The sequence below is a fragment of the Balaenoptera borealis genome, assembly GCF_965194805.1.
Source record: "Balaenoptera borealis genome assembly, chromosome: 1".
NCBI lineage: Eukaryota > Metazoa > Chordata > Mammalia > Artiodactyla > Balaenopteridae > Balaenoptera > Balaenoptera borealis.
This window is the reverse complement of record NC_138860.1, coordinates 158,448,298-158,468,679: the sequence shown is the minus strand read 5'-3', so window position 1 is coordinate 158,468,679 and position 20,382 is coordinate 158,448,298. Positions and strand designations below refer to the sequence as shown.

The window sequence follows — 20,382 nt, the reverse complement described above, 5'->3', positions numbered from 1 at the left end:
TTTTATATTTGTATTTTTATATTTCATAGGCTAGAAAGCCCTGGTCTTTCCAACTGACTTTGTCTGCAAGGCTGAATTGAGGCTGGATTCTCTTCCTATGTACGTGGACTGACCTGGCTGCAGAAGCTCCCGCGCACCCACACCCCAGTGATTCAGGTTGAGCAGGTCAGGCTGTGTCAATCTGTTTCCAGTGCTTACGGATCATGGCTTCTTTCCTGGGCAACTAGTGTCAGGCCCTTTGTGCAGAGCCTCCCAAAGCTCTGGAGAAAAAAGTTTACATTCAGCAGCTAGTGTCCAGAGGCAAGGGTTGGAATGTGACTGACCCAGAGGTGAACACCAAAGGCATCATTAACATACAAACATAGTCCTTCCTGTTCGTTTACTCATTCAGTTCATCATTCATTCATTTATTCGACAAATATTCTCAGGCTCAGTGTTTGTTTCAGGTTTCTTAACCTCCCTGCCTCCCAGTTTCCTCAGCTATAAGGTGCTGAGGATCTTGGTGAACAAAACACAGATCCCTGCCCCCATAGAGGCAGATATTCTAATGGGGAGAATTAAATAATAGAAAAATAAATAGAGCAAATAAATTAAGCATGTAGTGGTGGTCCCGACAAGCTTCACTGAGGAGGTGACATATCAGCAAGGCCCTGAAGCCGGTGAGGGAACAAGCCATTCAGATTTAGGGGATTAGGAAACTGGAGCAGAGAGCTGGGGGAGGAGTTATACAAGGATGGGGGTGGGGGAAGAATGTAGGCCATTATGAGGACTTGGCTTCTCTCCAGAATGAGATGCGAAGTCATTTGATGGTTTTAAGAGGAGGAGTAACATGATCTGGCATCTAGTATTAAAGAATCACTCTGCCTGCTGAGTGTTGAGCAGACTGCAGGGGGCCCAGTAGAAGCAGGAATTATCCTGGTCAGGCTATAGCTGATGGTGGCTTGGAGCAGGTGGTGACAATGGAGGCAGAGGGAAGTGCTGGGTTCTGGATAAATTTTGGAGGCAGGACAGAACTATATGTTAATGTCAATGCACCAAAAGCACAATTCATAAAAGAAAAAAATTGATAAATTAGACTTCATCAAAATGAAAAACTCTTGTGCTTCCAAAGACACTATTAAAATGAAAAGACAAGCCACAGAATGAAAGGAAACACTTACAAAGCCTATATCTGATAAAGGACTTGTATCTAGAATATATAAAGAATTCTTACAACTCAATATTAAGACAAACAACCCAATTAAAAAATGGACAAAATATTTGAATAGACATTTCACCAAAGAAGATATGTGAATGGCTAATAAGCATATAAAAAGACACTCAACATTGTTTGTCATCAGGGAAATGCAAATTAAAATTCCAATGAGATACCACTTCACACCCACTAGAATGGCTATAATCAGAAAGACAGTAACAAATGTTGGCAAGGATGTGGAGAAAGGGATGATGGGAATGTGAAATGGTATGGCCACTTTGGAAAACAGTTTGGCAGTTTCTTAAAAAGATAACCAGGAATTTACCATACGACACAGAAATTCCACTCCTAATTATCCATCCAAGAGAAATGAAAAGATACATTCACGTGAAAGCTCACACATAAATGTTGACAGAATCCCTATTCATAGTTGCCAAAAGGTGGGAAACAACCCAATGTCAATCAGTACTACAAAAGGATACTATTCAGTATTAAAAAGGAATGAAATACTGATACATGCTATAGCATGGATGAATCTTAAAAACATTATGCTAAGTGAAAAAAGCCAGACACAAAAGACCATCTACTGTATGGTTCTATTTATATGAAATGTCTGGAAAAGGCCGATCTATATGGACACGAAGTAGATGAATGGTTGCCTGGGGCTGGGAATGGGGATAGAGGGTGACTGTAACTGGACACGAGGGACCTTATTGAGGTGATAGATTTCACTTAGGTGATGGAAATGTTCAAAACTGGATTGGTTGATGGCTGCATGACTTGGTAAATTTATTAAAAATCCTTAAATTATACCCTTGAAGTAGACAGATTTTATGGTATATAAATTATACCCCTATAAAAAGTTTTTATAAAAAGAAAAATGTTAATGACAATGTAAACAATTTTTGTGTATATAAAGCATTTAGCATAATGTTTGGAACATAGTAGGTGCTCAATAAATGTAGTTAACTTTTTAAGCTAATGTTATTGCCACTATTATTACTGATGTAATGATTACTATGTGCTGGGCACTGTGCTGGGTGCCAGAAGAAATGAAGCTCCAGGGAAGAACCCTTGAGCTAGAAGCGTGCCATGAACTTTATGCCACAATGACAGTTTAATGTCCAAATCCTACCACCGTTGCTAGCAAGTCACTTTAAAAGTTGTTCTCCCCTCTTTTTTTCCTTTGTAGCAAGCACAACTTTTGTGATTTTATTTATTTGTGTGAACACTTATTTCATGTCTGTCTCCATCATTAGATTGTAAACACCATGAAAGCAGGGATACTTCTGTTCCACTCATTACTGGTAGGTGGACAGATTCTGGGAGACTTTTTGCTGGGTCTGATAGGAGTAACAGGTGCTGCTGATACTGTCCCTTTCCTCCATATCCCCATGAATGTGGGCAGGATGTCTGGAGCTTCAGCACTCACCTTATGATCATGAGGTGCACACATGAGGGTGAAAGCCAGGTTGTGAAGTATGATGGAGAAAGGTGGAAGGAGCCTGTATCTTTGGTGACTTTGTGGAGCACTGAGACAATGCCAATAAATGCCCCCCTTCAGACTTATTACATTTGAGAAAAATAACTTTGTTTAAGCCACTGTTGCTAGGGTTTTCTATTTCTGGCAATGGAACACATTCCTAAATGATACGACCAATAAGACCGAAGTGATCCTCTTGAGAGATTTTTGTCTCATGGAGGAAGATGGGCATGTAAACAAATCCAGGCATTTGTAAAGCACTTGTTTTGTGGAACTCTGTATGGGTGAAGTGATGGACTGTATCAAGGACTCCCTAGTTGCATACTGGTTTCCGGCTTGCTTTTTGTTTTTTTGGTTTTTTTTTTTGGTTTAGGTGATCCAGTGGATGGCTGCCCCACTGAGATAGGAGACCTAGTAGGTGGAGCTCATTTGTGGAGTGAATAGATTAGTTATTTATTGGGCATGTGGGTTTTAGGTACCTCTAGGACACCCAGGCGGTGGGGGGTGTGTGTGTGTGTGTGTGTGTGTCCAGAGATAGGACGATGTATGGATCTGAACTCAGGGGAGAAGACTTTACTGGAGCACAGAATGGGTATCATCAGTGTGCACATATGAGTGAAGCCTGAGAGTGAACGTGTATTGAGCTCTGGTTTCAGGCTTTATGCTAAGTGCTTTGTATAATTACACCATCATCATAATCCACCTTCACAGCTAACATTTACTGAGCACTTACTACCTGCCAATTTGACTTCTAAGTGCTCTGTCTGCATTATCTCATTCAGTTTTCACAACCAAGAAAGGGAAGTGATATTCCAATTTTAGCTATAACTGAGAATTAGAGAAGTTAAGTAACTTGCCCTAGGTCATACTGCTAGAGTTGTGAAACCAGAAACACCTAAACACTAGAAACCAGGACAGAGAGCCATGAAGACATCAATATTTTGTTTTCTTTTAAAAAATAATTTGCTTTTTAAAATTAATTTTGTAATTTAATTTTAAAAATTAAGGTATTGTATTCATGGAATGTTATGCACAACTTATAAGTGTACAGCTCAAAGCAATGTGAACACACCAGTGTAATAACCACCATCCAGATCAAGAAACAGAACATTACTAACACCCCAGACACATTCCTTATATTACCCCCTATCATTCCCTGTTCCCACCCGAAGGTAAACCCAACTCGGACTTCTTTCACCATAGATTAGTTTTGCTTCAAATGCGAACATTTAAGGGGTGGGAAAGGAAAGATGAGCTTAAAAGGGTGACTAAGATAAACTGGTCAGAATTGTGGGAGGATGTCAAGAGAACTGGATCTAGGTTCCACCTATCATGTGCACACACCAACTGGAAGCTAGTGATACAAAGTAAGAGCGATCCTGGAAAATCCTTTTTGGCAGCAGTGGGAAATGTAACAAGATTAAATTCCTGGAGTAGTTGGTAGTGACAGCAGTGCTACCCACTGTATCCATGCCCAGGACAGTCAGTGAGGCAAGCTACAGCACCTCATGTTTGGGGGCAGCATTGAGGAGAGTGGTGGGTGATTTGGGGTGATTTTCCTTGTTATGTATACTCCAGGTTGGATTCTTCAGCCATTCTCTTAGCAATTTTCTGAGCTAAGCAATATAATCTGTTATCTAATTTATTACCTTACTAGGTCAAGAGAGAAAACCTTTATAATTGTTGTGAAAGACTATTGGTTGCCTACCCAACAGTCATTCTCTTGCCTTTTTTGAAACAGAACCATGCTTTCTTTGGGGGGCGGGGGGGGGGGGCAGCATGTGCCCAGCCCCAGGGTCTAAATCACAGTTGTTTTATGTCCATTCCATTCTATGTAATACCATCCTTTTTACCAACATATATTAACTCTCATCTTTACAACAATCCTGCAAGGCAGGTATTATCTTTTCCTTTTTACTCGTGGGAAAACCCAAACTTAGAGGAGCAACTGGTTTTATTAAACAAGATCTGACTCCATAGCTCTTTTTTTTTTTAATATTTATTTATTTGTTTATTTATTTGGCTGCTGCGGGTCTTAGTTGCGGCACATGGGATCTTTAGTTGCGGCATGAGAACTCTGCGGCATGTGGGATCTAGTTCCCTGACCAGGGATGGAACCGGGGCCCCCGGAACTGGGAATGCAGACTCTTCGCCACTGAACCACCAGGGAAGTCCCTCCAAAGCTCTTTACAGTGCACCACAGCACTACTCATCTGGGAGTAACTCTGTACATCTTTCATGACTCAGGTTGAGGGTATTCTACTTTTCTCTTTGACCTATCAGAGTGTCCTGTCTGCTTCCTTCCCCATCACCCTTGACAATCTGGGGGCTCCTTAGGGCGACTCACTACCTCTCAGGAACAGTTCCTAATGACTTCCAGGAACCCCCTCAACCGCCAGAAGTGTGTCTAATGACTTCCGGGATCTTCTCCCCCCCCACCCCAAGAGCTGCTCCTAATGACCCCAAATCCCTACTCACGGAGGAACTGCTTTTTAATGACCCTGAGGACATCCCCCCTCAGGACTTGTCCTAATGACCCACAGAGCTCCTTTCCCCTTAGGAACTGCTCCTTTCAAGAAATGTCCCGGTTTGCTGGCAAGTGAGGGGGTTCCCAAGACACGGGACTTTTTGCGTTTTAAAAACCGAGACAGTACTGGGCAATCTGGGACAGGTTGGTCACCTTATCAGGAACTCCTTGACCTCGGAAGCCACCCCTAAGGGGCCCCAGCGCACTTTTACCTTAGGTAAGGGTTCTACTGACCCCGCAGAATACTGTCCCCACCCTTTCGTTAGAAACATCCTACAACGACCTCATCAGTGCCTTTACCCTGGCCACCTAGCCCATTTCTAGGCACTCAACTCTTTTAATCCAGATTACCTACGGGCGGCCAGAAGCCCGCCTGCGATTGGCCAGTTCTGCAATTCAGCAGAGATTTCTCAGTGGCCGCGGTCGCGAGTGGTATAGCGTTTCCCCCTGGCAACAGCCCTAGCCGGCGCTCATAGGCTGAGCCGATTGATGTGCCAATACTTTGGGGCGGCTGCAGAGCGCGTTCATTGGCTGTTTGAAAGCTTCTAGCAGCCCCTGGATTGGTTGACTCTGTGGAGCGCTGTGCGACTGCGCAGAGGCCTACTTTAGAGGAGGCGGAGCTTCGTCCTTCGCCGGCTGGAAAAGCAGTGGGATCGGCTAGTGGCGACAGCAGAAGTCGGGCCTTAGCCCTGCCGGGGCAGTGGGCTTTAAGTAAGAACCAGAGGGTTTTTGAATCCTTTAGGTTTGTTGCTTCTGTAGCCGTGACCGTGAGCCCTGGTGGGGGAGGGGCGGAGGGCGGTCTTCAGCGGTCAGTGATAGGCATGGTTCTCGGTCAATGGGAGCAGGCGCTTCTGAAATGGGTCCTGAGATTGGCCCTTTCCAATCTCTTATAGCCAATGGACGTCGGGAAGGGTGGGCGGGTCTACTGGGCCTTATTTTCTTCTTCCTGCGGCCCGGACTCACTCGCCTAGGCGGCGGGGCCGGGAGGGGCCAGGCGTCTACGCGGTGAGCTTCGGGGACCTTGGGAGCGGGGGGCTACCTTGGGAGCGATACCCGCGGGGGCAGCTGCGAGGGGAGGGGACGGGAGTTTGAGGTGGTTGTTAGCAACAACTCCCTTTATTGAGTTGTTAAGTACCCGGCCTAGTGCTTAGCGTTTCGCTTGCATCATCTGAGTTGATCACAGCAACCCTGCAGGGCAAGGAGGTTGGGATCCCCATTTTACAGGAGGAGAAACTGAGACTCGGGCAGCTTACACAGCCAAGGTCACACAGCTAATAAATGGCAGAGACTGGATCTGTATTCAGAGTTGTTTTAACTCTGGGGCAGTGCTCTCTTAAACCAGTAGGCTTTGTTGCTGGGTGGGGGGAGGAAGGTGTCAGGGAACGGGAACTTTCCCCAGGGAATAGATTGAGGGAAGGGAATCCTAGGGTAGAAGAAAAGGAATGAGCAATTGAGGTAAGAGCAAAGAAATTAGTTACTCAACAGTTACTGAGTGCCTACTCTGTGCCGTGCATTGTTCTAAGTTCTAGGCTTACAAAGATGAATAAGGCCAGAGGCAGATGAAGCCCCATTAGGGGTTTTGGAGGCCCTACGTTGGGCCCTAGCACTGTGTTCACATCATTATGTGTCTTTATAAAATTTGCAAGAGTAAGATATTTTGTATTCTTTTTTTTAAAGAAAGGGTCTTCAAGACTGCATAAAACTTTAGGTTCCTCTCTACACTTGGATCTGCCCTTGCAAAGGGCTTAGACTAAGTGGAGATTATGCTGTAGGCAGCACAGAGTAATGGAAGGAGCACTAGGAGCACATTACAGGACTGTGGGTAAATTTCCTGGTATGTAAAACAGGGCTTACAGTATATCTGCCATGCAAAGTTTGACGAGGTGCAGGAAAGCACCAGGGCAGGAACGCACTTTATTTTTGGTGAAATGGAAGCCGGAGAGATGCCGGTACTGGGACTTGTCTTCTCTCCTACCAAAGACAGTTCTACTCCATGCTGTCTTCCCAGCCTTTTACTAGATTGTTGGTAGGTTGGACACAGTTACCTCCCTTCTGATCGCTCCAGCTCTCAAGGGGACTCTTGGAGCTGAACTGCCATGGCTTTGGGACCCAGATTGGGGGAATTGAGTAAAGAAAAGGACATACGGTTTTTGCTTCTAAACTGGCTTCTTTTAGCTGGTGTGCTTGGTTCTTATTCAGTCAAAATAGTCTATTGTGTTACCAGGCAATGGGGATGCACCCACTTAACTGAAGGCCTCATCTAAAAACAAAGTAGTATTTATTTCACCTCCAGTCAGTTATGAAGTTTGCCCTTTATTGCCAGTTTATTGCCTGTTTAAATTTTGTCCTTTGAGTTCTGGGTACAGTGCAGTTGAACTAGTCTCTAGCTTGACTTTGTATAGCAGTGCTGAAACTGCATTTTGGTTTAGATATGAGAATAATTTCACTTCAGGGTTTTAAAAATCATAGCTCAGGCTACTAATATCAGGGTACTCTTTAACCCTTAAACTTTGTAATCTGGTAGCCAACTAACTTTTCTTGGGAATCTAGAATCCTGTTTTAAAGCTTTGCCCTAGAAGGGAGCCCATAGATTGATTTTTATTAAAAAAAAAATCTGGTTGTAGTATATTAAGTTTAATACTTAGAAACAGTTAGCAAGGTGTGAATAAGGAAGCAGCTGAAAAGAGAAGGGTAACATATGGGCGGGGCAGCTGCTTTGTTAGATGGGACCAACAACCAAATAATTATAGTTTCCCTTTTTTAGCTGAAACAATGTCTCCATGTAAGTGAGGTTTAAATACAGGCAATTTTGTACATTAGAATCCTTTAGGCAGAACCTTTTCTGTCCCAGTGTGTCTTACTCATTTAAATGACCTGCCTAGAGGCAGATTCCAGGTGTGAGGTCTTACTGCTGCTTCAGAATTTCTTCATCTTTTACTATTTTCAGCACTGACATTTCCAGCATTCAATCTTAATTACATTTTATACAATTTTTTTAACATTTTAAAAAATATTTATTTTTGGCTGCGTTGGGTCATTGTTGCTGCGCACGGGGCTTTCTCTAGTTGTGGTGAGCGGGGGCTACTTTTCATTGCAGTGTGCAGGCTTGTCATTGCGGTGGCTTCTCTTGTTGCAGAGCACGGGCTCTAGGCACAGGGGCTTCCGTAGCTGTGGCTTGCGGACTCTAGAGCGCAGGCTCAGTAGTTCTGGCGCACAGGCTTAGTTGCTCCGCGGCATGTGGGATCTTCCCAGACCAGGGCTCGAACCCGTGTCCCGTGCATCGGCAGGCGGATTCTTAACCACTGCGCCGCCAGGGAAGCCCACATTTTATATAATTTTATGTTCTTAATGTATTTCTTCAGATTCCTGCCTGACCAAAGTGACCTCAAAAAGGAGGGAAAATGGCTTCTGAATCTGAAACCTTGAATCCCAGTGCTCGGATAATGACCTTTTACCCGACTATGGAGGAGTTCCGGAACTTCAGTCGTTATATTGCCTACATTGAATCCCAAGGAGCTCATCGGGCTGGGCTGGCTAAGGTGGGGGACGGGGCCTTTGGGACTCAGGGTGGCAGTAAGATTTTTCCTAAATGAAGGCTGGAAGAACCGAGTTTTACTGAAAGGCAGGCTTGGTGGTAGTTGAATATTTGCTGTCCTATTTACAAGTTAATTCCTTTCGTTAACATCTGAAGTATCTCTTTTTAGGTTGGAGAAGAGCTGCTTAGAATGTTTAAAAGGGAGGAAGAGAGCAGTGTCCCAGGGCCAGCTGCTGTGGTGCTTCCATCTCTTGGTGGAGAAGGGTGTTTTCATCAATCCAACTTCTCTCGTTCTCGGTTTCAGTCTCATCCAGCACTCTGATAGTAATTTGGCTTCCCATGTGAACTTCCTGTTAGATTGAGAGAGAATCAACTCTTCAACCTCCTGTCTTGGTGCCCAGATAAGATTCTGAGGCTGAGAATTCCGTACCTTAGATCATTGCAACTAGGCAGCTAGTTGGTAGCAGAACTGGATCAGGGCTAGCATGACAGTGTGACTTGCCGTGTTTGGGTGAGCATGGTTAAATCCACGTGACTTTTTAGTAGAATCGGCTGTTGGCCTGCACACTTCTTGGACTCTGACCAGCTTGTCAAGTTTCTGATCTCTTTGTTTCTTGTGTTCCCTACAGGTTGTTCCTCCAAAGGAGTGGAAGCCACGAGCGTCCTATGATGATATTGATGACCTGGTCATTCCTGCCCCGATCCAGCAGCTGGTGACTGGGCAGTCTGGCCTCTTTACTCAGTACAACATACAGAAGAAAGCCATGACTGTTCGAGAGTTCCGCAAGATAGCCAATAGCGATAAGTGAGTGAAAACACATTCCTTCCCACCTGTCCTAGCATCTGGGACCTAATATCTCATGTGCAAAGCAGTCGTCTCCAGGACTGCTGCCATCCCACTGAAGAACAATTTCCTCACCTCTAGCATCTGTCTCTCTGTCCGCTCTTTACATGGAAGCGTTCCTCATGGCAGTACACAGTCACAGTCTAAACTTGTATATATTTTTACATAAAGTAATCCCATTGTTTTTCCTTCAAAAGTAGGATCATTTTCTGACTCTAATAATTTGCAAAGTTGCAAAGGGGAAACTTGGAGTTGTTTCAAGAGGAGCATTGGCCGGATGTATTGATACCACCCACTTATCAAAAAGTGGCCTTCGTAGTTTAAGTTAATCTCTTCCTTCTGGGTCCTGCTGTCTTTAATCATGTCAGACTCCTTACTACCCCTACAGATGCTATCTCATTTCCTTTGTGACATTAACCCAATGTGAGTGAACTACCAAGCTGGTTGGTGTTTTCTATCACTCCATCATCATCTGTATGTTCTTGTCTCTGTTGGAAACATCTTTGTTCAGGCCTGCTGTTTTCAGTTGTTTTCCTCTGCTGTTTTTAATATTTTGCTCTCATTACCTCAGATTTACAGAGAATAAGTTGTGTGTTCCCCTTGTTGGGCTGTCACTGACTAGTCAGTCCTCCTCAATCCTCTTGCTTGGATCTTCTCCCTTCCCTTGTTACTTCTTCATTTTGTGGCTCCACAAGGGATTCCTCCCTCCCCCTTGCCTCTTCTCCTGAGCCTTCCTGGTCCGCGCATATCTTGGTTTCAGCCAGACGTTTTTGCGGCTCTGCCGTGGAGGCTCGGAGTACAGCCTCAGCTTGCCAGGCTTCACACTTGGAGCGCTTTATCATCTCACATCAGGTCGCGCACTTTCTCCGTCTGTGCTCTGCCTTCTTTTCCTTTGACATAGCACAGTTCTAAATGTGGGCTTCCAATTTTATTGGCAGCCTAACTCTTAAAGCATCTTTATTGCTGGTCAACCTGCTGTCTAATGAGAGAATCTGTGTAAAAGCCTGTTGAAGAAGTGTGCCATGCTCTGCAGATGAGAGGCTGTGCCGTCTTCATGTCTGCTTCCTAGCTCTGCGCCATGCCAAGCACACTTGCTTTGTTTCACGTCGGGTTGGCCTCACTCAGGCCCCTGTGCCGTTCTTCCTGTCTCATCAACATATGGTAGGCCTTACCTTCTTTCAGGACACCTCTTTTTAAATCAGCCGGACCTATGTCTTTTCCCTTCATCTGAAATACAACCAATTCTTACCTTTGATTTCTGTCTGTGTGGTCAGGCAGCTTTAAGGAAACCCAGTAGGGTAGAAACCTAAACTTTTAAAGCAGATCAGTTGGAAGTAGAATTATTTGTATTTAAAGGGAACTTGAGAGTTCTAAACTTTATTATTTATTAGTTTAACATCAAAATGTAAGGCAGTATTTAAAGTAAGATTTTTTTTTTTCCCACTCATCTCATTATCTCCACACAGTTTCATTTTGGTCTTCCACTCCTTATCATGTTTTTTGGCCATTTGAGTTATAGTGTGCAGTTTCAAATACCTATTAGGTTTACACGTTACTCTTTTTAAATTGCGTAGTAATTTTTAAGTGGTTTGAATTTTTAAAAGATTTTTTGGGGAGTAAGTTTTCAGTATGTGATTATTGAGCTAAAGAGTACAGATATTTTTAATGGTATGTTGGGAGAGATATATATATATATAATAGGGGTGTGTGTGTATTTGAGTGTGTGAGCATATGTATACACATGTATTTTGCTAAATGGAGCATTTGATGTGCAAAAACCTATTTTTTTTTAAAATTTATTTATTAATTTATTTATTTACGGCTGTGTTGGGTCTTCGTTTCTGTGCGAGGGCTTTCTCTAGTTGCGGCAAGTGGGGGCCACTCTTCATCGCGGTGCGCGGGCCTCTCATTATCGCGACCTCTCTTGTTGCGGAGCACAGGCTCCAGACACGCAGGCTCAGTAATTGTGGCTCACAGGCCCAGTTGCTCCGCGGCATGTGGTATCCTCCCAGACCAGGGCTCGAACCCGTGTCCCCTGCATTGGCAGGCAGATTCTCAACCACTGCGCCACCAGGGAAGCCCCAAAAACCTATTTTTATGTTTTTAGGATTATCTTATATTTTTATTAAAATATTTGGTTTTCAGGCGTGATTATTTGTTGAATGTTAGCCACACTGCATAGGATGCTGGGAATGTAGCAGTGACAACTGAAGTGAGCCCTCTTGGAGACGCTTCCTTAGAGTGCAGGGAAGTGAATGCTGTTCCAGGGCCTCAGCTCTCCATGTGCTGGGTTTTGGTTGTCTGTGGATACATAGGGATTTGCAGTCTTGGTTCTCACAAGTTTGGAAACATATTTTCTCCCTGTGTGGCCAGGCCACTCCTGACAGGTGCAGTGTGTAGTTATAGTAGAGTCTCTTGAAAGAGTGGAGGATATCATTCTTAAGGAAGATGGGCTTACATCTTTGTGTACGTTACCTTTTTTGGGCCCAGAACCCACGAAGGGATGTTGAGGGAGTTACTGGGTACTGTATTGGAACCTTGAAGGCCAAGGTTATGTCTTGTTTATTTGAAATGTCTTGCTATCCCTGGAACAGGGGATTGTGTCTCGTGCCGTTCATAATGCCTCATGTATTTAGTCCCTTATAAGTGGCTAACACTTTTTTTTTTTTTTTTAACTTTTTTAAGGTACTGTACCCCACGCTATAGTGAATTTGAAGAGCTTGAACGGAAATACTGGAAAAATCTCACATTCAATCCCCCGATCTATGGCGCAGATGTGAACGGCACTCTCTATGAAAAGGTGAGACTTCCTGGGATCTCTATGCCGCATTTTTGCGATTTTGTAATTTAATACCATTTTCATCTGCCCAGCATGTAGTGGGCACCAAAAAGCTGTTTTGCTGAATGGGTGTCTGGACAAAGGAATGGCCCACCACCAGGTGATGGGCTGTGCTCAATTAATTGTGGGTAGTTTTGCATGTGACTGAATTTTATTTCTCCCACTCTACATGTGAATTGGATGATATGGTGTTCTTAGCAAGGGCTGTTAGAAGAGTCCGTGGGTGGTAGCTCCGATGAGTTCTAGAAAGGGTGGGATCACAGTAAATGAAATGTTGGGGGAGGGCAATGTGGTTTCTGAAGAAAAAAGATCACTGACCAATATAATGAAAGGGGTATATATTTAAGAAGAGAAACATATTTAGACTTTCAGAATCCTCAAACAAGATTCTGTAGCAAAAGCTGTTTTAACAAATTGCATTGGCTTAGGATTTAGTGCTTTTTGGCATAGAGAACAGCCTTAGATATGATACAAGGAAGAAATATTTGGGACTGTTTTTTGGATGATTAAAAAATCTGTAGGGTGTTTTAGGGATTATCACTCCGATTAATTTATTGTTTTTGTAAATTATTTGAAGGAAGACGTTTAAAAAGTGGATTCCAATTTTGTTGATGACAGCTTTTTTGAGTGGTGGGAAGTGAAGCTTGTAGGCATAAATCCAGAACGTACTTATAGGAAGTGGGCTCCTCGATGACCTTTACAGCTCAGGATAATATTGTAGACTTTTTACTGAAGACACTGCCCAGTGGAAATAAGGGCTAGATAAGTCACAAATTAGGACAGTTGATTTCCCATGCTTTGTATTTTTTATGGTTTGAGAGTACTTTCCTCTTTTAAGTTTCTTTCTTTTTCTTTTTTTTTTAAATTAATTTATTTTTGGCTGCGTTGGGTCTTTGTTGCTGCGCACGGGCTTTCTCTAGTTGCGGCGAGCGGGTGCTACTCTTCGTTGCGGTGCGTGGGCTTCTTTTTGCGGTGGCTCCTCTTGTTGCGGAGCATGGTCTCTGGGTGCGCGGACTTCAGTAGTTGTGGCACGTGGGCTCAGTAGTTGTGGCTTGCGGGCTCTAGAGCGCAGGCTCAGTAGTTGTGGTGCACGGGCTTAGTTGCTCCGCGGCATGTGGGATCTTCCTGGACCATGGCCCGAACCTGTGTCCCCTGCATTGGCAGGCGGATTCTTAACCACTACACCACCAGGGAAGTCCTGACCTAAGTTTCTTTAGCTTCTGTGCAAACTCTTCTTCTTGGGTTTAGAACAGGTGGCTGTCCTTCCTTTTTCATCTTTCATGTACTAGTGTTCACCAACTGGTGTTTGCCCTTCGGAGGTATAATGGCGTCGGTTCCAGTGGCAGCTCTGAGCAGCGAGTGAGGGGTGCTGTGGTCTTCAGGGCCATGCAGTTTCAACATTATTCCCAATCTTTGTTAGGAGTGACAGCTCACCTGTGACCTGCTCTGTGATTGGTGGGTTCAGAGCCTCAGTTTATATTCAGTATAACTTCCTCTGCAGCATGTTGATGAGTGGAATATTGGCCGGCTGAAAACAATCCTGGACTTGGTGGAAAAGGAGAGCGGGATTACCATTGAGGGCGTGAATACCCCATACCTGTACTTCGGCATGTGGAAGACATCCTTTGCCTGGCACACCGAAGACATGGACCTGTACAGCATCAATTACCTGCACTTCGGAGAACCCAAATCCTGGTAAAGTCGGCCTGCACTTGGCACTGGGGCTTCTCAGCTTTCATGTGCCCAGGGAACACCTTGGAATCAGGCAAAATGCAGATTCTGGTTCGGCAGGCTTAGGGTGGGACTGGTGTGTTACATTTTGTTCCGACTTTCAAGCAGTAAGGTGCTGTTTGAGCTCTGGTGCTCTCCCTCCCTTGGAGTAGCAGGCGTTAGCGGGCCCGGGCACTTGGTACCACAGTATGAAAACAGAAAGGGGCCTGAGTGACCGAGAGCCATGGGGGCTCTCCCACTGCTGTCTGGTTTCTTTTTCTGAACAGGCCTGAGGCATTTCTTAGAGGCAGACTTCCAAGACTGGAGTCACTTCTTCAGATGATAGAAAGCTTTCTTTTCCTCATGGAAAAAATATTTGGTGAGCAGCAGTGTGTGCTTTACTCACGAGGGGACGCAGGACCACGCAGCGTCCGCTCCCTGCTCTCCACCGAGGCCGCAGCTTGGCTGGGGAGAAATCCGAGAAAGCTCTCTCGTTTCTTCCTGCGCCCACCCATCTATCTCAGCATGTTAGCGAAGCTGCTGCCTTCAGCAAAGCAAAAGACAGATGAGGTGCCCAGCCTCACACAGATAGGGGACTGGTCCGGAGAGAGAAAGTGGGAGAAAAGCTCCGATGGGGAACAGTGGTTGTACTAGGTCCACACAGGAAGGTGTGTGAGCATGGGGACTAGAGAAGGCTCCCCTGGAAGAGGGGACAGCTGAGCCGAGAGCTCGCAGATGAGGACGTGGCTGGGTGGGGTGGTGGTGGCTTCGGAAGGGGGACTGAGGGAAGGGTGTCTGGGTGGTTGTAACAACACATGCAAAGACACTTGAGAGCGAGCACGGCATCTTGAGTAACCAGAGGAAGGAAGTCCCTTGTGGTTTGCATGCTGTGCATGAGGACGGAGGAGCGAGGAGGCCAGAGGGGACCCCATGGCCAGGCCAGGGGGAGTCGTGGAAACTGTATCCGTCTCCATTCCTTTCCGGTATCTTCAGCCGCATCCTTTCCCAGGGCTTTTCTTTTCTTCTGTCAGATGCTTTCCAGTTTCCAGTCTTGGAAGGGGGAAAACCCTTTTGAGCCTGTGATTACCCCCTAACTACTGTCCCAGTTCCTTCCTTAGGTGGCTAGACTTCTAGACTCTAGCTTTTGTGTCTTCACCATGTTTACTCTGAAGTTCCCTGAAATTGGACTTTCTGTTCTCGAGTCAAGAGGTTTTCTAGTTGCTATATACACTCTTTACGTCATCTGAAGTGGTTCCTTTAGAGACTTCTGTGCAAGGTTGCCTGATGGATCACAGAGTCCTTTAGGTGACAGACATTTTCCTCAGCTCCTCATCTGTTTTGTTGCATAAGAAAGCTATTTGGGATGGGAAGGTTTTGTTGTGGAATCATCTTTAGAATGCATTGTAAGGGTAAGTCAGACTCACTGTGAGTTCCCGAATATAAAGCTTAACAGTTGTGCAAAAGTTTTAAATAGTCTTCTATGTGTTTTTTATTTTTTCTGTTCGTTTTTTAATGAAGGGCAATTCCTATGGTGTCTAGATACCCACAGTGGTGGAGGAGTGAGCGGTTACTGGATAATCAGTACACGGTTGTGGAGACAAAGGGAAATGGGCTCAGCACATAGGGGCCAGGTCTCCGGTACCTGATCCATTGTCACCTCGTTTCCCATCTTCCTCCCTCTATCTCATCCCAGTTAGGCCCTTCAGGCTCTGCCAGGAGCACATTAATGCCACCCTCCTCCTTTTTTTTTTTTTAAACTTTTATTGCATGAACAACATTATAAAGGAGAGCAACACTGAGTGTGTACCATAAATCCTGGTTCATGGTAAATATTCAATAAATGTTAAATGAATGAATATAAAAGATAAAATCGCTCACACTTGTGCATGTGCTCTGCCCTCCTCTGCCCAAACAGTCTAATACTTCATTTCTCCAGATCCCTATCTAGTTCTCGTGGTTGGGAAGTTGAAAAGTCTGATATTTCAAGCTGTTCTGAAAGGGGGGACGAGCCCCTCTGCTCAGCGGCCGGTGCTTCTGTGTGCTTGCAGGTACTCCGTCCCGCCTGAGCACGGAAAGCGGCTGGAGCGCCTGGCCAAAGGTACGGGGTCCGCTCCGCTTGCTGGGTCAGACCTGCCTGTGAGCTGCGCTCATTGCTCTGAGGTGTCCACTTGCTGTGGTCCTTTCTCAGGCCCACGTGTGGGGAGTGAGCCAGACTGCCAGATCGGTTACATATCAGAGCGACTAAAATCAGAGCCTTTTCCCGCTTTGTCTTGGGAAGGGACTTACTAAGTCTTAGACTGTGTTTGCCTCAATTTTATCATGCATGGGTTTATTTGACCAGGGATAGTGTATTGGTCATATTGGGTCTGGTTCTTTTGCCAAAAACCCAAATCATCAAGTCAAAATTGAATTTTATGCTTTGGTTCTTTTAAGTGGACTCTAATAGATTTGAACCTCTACAGAGCCTGTTTCACAAGAGCTTGGGTCATGTGTGCTGTAGTTGTGTTACTAACAAACGATTGAGTATCCCAGTGAATGGAGAAAGGCTCTAAATTGTTCAAAGGTCTTTGTGAGAACAGAGGCACCTGGGGCAATCCCCCAAACAGGATTTGATTAATCACCCATGTAACAGCCTACACGGGAGACAGCCCAGAGGTTCGTTGTAGAACCTTAGGATTGACCTGAAGCTAGAAGAATCTGTGGAGGTCACGTTGGTGATTCATCTTCCTTATCATGTAGATGAGATGCACGGTGTGAGGTGACTCCAGGGTTACAGAGCCAGTGTGGGGCTGTGTATTAACTGTGCCCATTTTCAATTAAACAGGCTTTTTCCCGGGCAGTGCTCAAAGCTGTGAGGCTTTTCTCCGCCATAAGATGACCTTGATTTCTCCTTTAATGCTGAAGAAATACGGAATTCCCTTTGACAAGGTGAGTGGATTTTGCACACAGCAGCCCTTGGCTTACACGGAAACCACCCTTTCTGGCGTGTGTTTCACAGAGGAGCTTTATTCTACTTGATTCTCTGTACCAGGTGTGGGCCAGGGCTAATCTGTATCATCCTTTGATCTCGAAGCATTAAAGGTGGGCTACCCCTTCCTGGTGCCAGAGGAGGGTCAAGCCCCCTTGAACAGTGTCATCTGGAGGAGTCATTAATTACAGTCATGGTGTCTGATGTGTAGAGGCTTTGCATGTCACAGAAGACACCAAGTCCCCAGTGGTTTTGTGACCCATCCCTGGCCACTAAGCTCAGTTGTGGCAGAGCTGGAACACAACTTTCCAGGTCTCTAGACGCCTGCCGTTTGCTGCAGCTGCTTCCCGTTTGCTCTTGTTCAGGTGACTCAGGAAGCTGGAGAATTTATGATCACTTTCCCTTACGGGTACCATGCCGGCTTTAACCATGGCTTCAACTGTGCTGAGTCCACTAATTTTGCTACCCGGCGGTGGATCGAGTATGGCAAACAAGCTGTGCTGGTAAGTCCGCTGGGTTTCCTTCACAATAACTGTGTCTAAAAATGACTGGTTGAGCCAGCCAACCTTCTTAGATACACTGGCTGGTGATTAGAACATTTCTTTGAGCTGCTGGAATTCAGAAGCAGAGTGGCGGGGAATGTGCAAAAGTGCCAGCATCTTGTATTCACAAAGAATTTTAAAAGATTTGTTGAGATTTGAGTTGTATAAAATGAGGTTTCCATGCTTGAGTCCATTGAGCATTAAAACTACACCTACACACTGTGCTATTTCTTGCTTTAGCCACTCTGGGATTTCTCCGTCTAGGAGAAATCTTAAGGGCTTCCTTTTACATTAGGGAAGCAGCAGGGCTGGACGTTTGGCTGGGAGTAGACTCGCTCCTGTGCTCCTGGCTTGGATAGACAGCAGAGGGAAGGTGGACATTGACCATCCAGGGTCTAACGCTGAGCCTCATCTGTAACCGTTCTCCATGCGCCCTAGTTAGCGCCCAGGTTGACTCGCCCCAGTGCCATGTGTCCTCCACCCTTTTTTCCCTGCTTCCTTTCATGTGTGAAGGCTCTGCAAGGACGTTATGTCCTCAGCCTGTGAACCCAAACAATTCAGCCTTAATCCGTCTTGTGTCTTTTCCCATTCGGAGGGAGGAGATGGGAGGAGGGGGTCGGGGGAGGAGCAGGGAAAGTGTCTCACCTGGAGCTCCTCTGGCACCTTGCGACAGTGCTCCTGCAGAAAGGACATGGTGAAGATCTCCATGGATGTGTTTGTGAGGAAGTTCCAGCCAGAAAGGTACAAACTCTGGAAAGCTGGGAAGGACAGCACTGTCATCGACCACACTCTGCCCACGCCAGAAGCGGCCGAGTTTCTCAAGGAGAGTGAACTGGCCCCGAGAGCCCGGAAGGAGGAGGAGTGCCCGGAGGAGGACGACATGGAGGGGGTTGAGGATGGAGAGGAGGGTGACCTGAAGAGGAGGTAACCCTGCAGCCCTCGGGCCCAGCTGCCTGAGGGAGGCGTGTCTGGCAGCTCCCGTAGCCTGCCGAGAGGCTGCTTCTGAGTGGGGTGTTTGAGCACAGCTGAGGGAATGTTTTTCTTGGTACAGGCCCCAGAATCCTCAGTGAGGTGTTCAGGCGCTTCCTCATGGCTGCCACCCAAGGGTGGTAGCACCTCTACATGGGCTGTAGTCTGCTGGAGCAAGGCTCACGTGCGTGCGAGGGCATGGCTCCCTCTGAGCCAGAGAAGCCAGTTTTCTCATTGCCGTTTGAGGGCTTTTTAAAAAATAAATTTATTTATTTATTAATTTATTATTATTTTTTTTATTTTTGACTGCGTTGGTTTTTTTTTTTTTTTTTTTTTTATTTATTTATTTATTCATTTATTATTTATTTATTTTTGGCTGTGTTGGGTCTTCGTTTCTGTGCGAGGGCTTTCTCTAGTTGTGGCAAGCGAGGACCACTCTTCATCGCGGTGCGTGGGCCTCTCACTATCGCGGCCTCTCTTGCTGCGGAGCACAGGCTCCAGACGCGCAGGCTCAGTAGTTGTGGCTCACGGGCCTAGTTGCTCCGCGGCATGTGGGATCTTCCCAGACCAGGGCTCGAACCCGTGTCCCCTGCATTGGCAGGCAGATTCTCAACCACTGTGCCACCAGGGAAGCCCTGCGTTGGGTTTTTGTTGCTGTGCGCGGGCTTTCTCTAGTTGTGGAGAGCGGGGGCTACTCTTCGTTGCGGTGCGCGGGCTTCTCACTGCAGTGGCTTCTCTTGTTGCGGAGCACGGGCTTTAGGCGTACGGGCTTCAGTAGTTGTGGCACGTGGGCTCAGCAGTTGTGGCTCGCGGGCTCTAGGGCTCAGTAGTTGTGGCTCGCCGGCTCTAGAGTACGGGCTCAGTAGTTGTGGCTCGCGGGGCTCTAGGGCGTAGGCTCAGTAGTTGTGGCACACGGGCTTAGTTGCTCCGCGGCGTGTGGGATCTTCCCGGACCAGGGCTCAAATCTGTGTCCCCTGCATTGGTAAGCGGATTCTTAACCACTGCACCACCAGGGAAGTCCCCATTTGAGGGCTTTTTGAAAAGGAGAGAGTAGTGAAGGAAATGAGACGCGCAAGGGCAGGGGCCAGGGTCCTCGGTGTCTGAGCCGGAGCATCTGTCCTCAGGAGCGTTTCTCCTGGGCTGTGTGGGGAAGAAAGGAGGAACATTTATCAGGGACCTACTATACACCAGGCGCTCTGGCAGGTGCTCAGCACACCTTTTCTTAAGCCTCATGTCAAACCTGTGAAGGGGGTGGTGACATCCCTATTTGCACTTGATGGAACAGGCTCAGGGAGGTGAGGTTCCTGGTCTCAGGTGGCACCGAAGTGTGAAGCAGGCCCTGGCCGTTGATTTTGGGTTGTGTGGGGAGGTGTTTGTGTAAGCAGATGTATCCTGGGGCTCTTAAAAAGTTTGCCCTCCTCCTTGCAGCCTGGCCAAGCACCGTATCGGGACAAAGAGGCACCGAGTTTGTCTTGAAATCCCACAGGAGGTGAGTCAGAGCGAGCTCTTCCCCAGGGAGGAGCTGGGCTCTGGACAGTATGATATGGCGGAGTGCCAGGCCGCCCTTGCTCCTGTGAGGCCCACCCACAGCTCCGTGCGCCAAGTTGAGGACGGTCTCACCTTCCCAGGTGAGTTGGTTATGGTATTTTTCCCCACAGCCCTGATCATTCTTTTCTGTGTGGGACGCCACATCAGTGCAGGGTCGCAGATGTGACAAAGGGGAGGCGGGTCTGTGAGCGGATGGTGTGATTGGAGTGTGGGAAGCGCTGT

General features: G+C 46.3%; 1 protein-coding gene across 5 annotated transcripts in view; it reads left to right on the top strand.

Annotated features, from left to right (window-relative positions):
* The first annotated feature begins 5,764 nt into the window (after positions 1-5,764).
* The window catches only part of KDM4A (lysine demethylase 4A), a 41,975-nt gene continuing 27,357 nt past the window's right edge, over positions 5,765-20,382 (top strand). Inside the window, exons 1-10 of one of the 5 annotated variants that reach the window (XM_082364357.1) lie at positions 5,766-5,916; positions 8,568-8,744; positions 9,370-9,545; positions 12,270-12,384; positions 13,925-14,118; positions 16,182-16,231; positions 16,958-17,061; positions 17,467-17,604; positions 18,317-18,567; positions 20,041-20,240. In XM_082364357.1, the coding sequence (XP_082220483.1) occupies positions 8,607-8,744; positions 9,370-9,545; positions 12,270-12,384; positions 13,925-14,118; positions 16,182-16,231; positions 16,958-17,061; positions 17,467-17,604; positions 18,317-18,567; positions 20,041-20,240 (1,366 nt within the window). In that variant the 5' untranslated portion in view covers positions 5,766-5,916; positions 8,568-8,606. Of the gene's footprint in view, positions 5,917-6,166; positions 6,211-8,567; positions 8,745-9,369; positions 9,546-12,269; positions 12,385-13,924; positions 14,119-16,181; positions 16,232-16,957; positions 17,062-17,466; positions 17,605-17,938; positions 18,252-18,316; positions 18,568-20,040; positions 20,241-20,382 lie in introns of those variants that run through there. The other 4 variants (XM_082364358.1, XM_082364361.1, XM_082364360.1 and 1 more) reach the window with 4 other exon arrangements.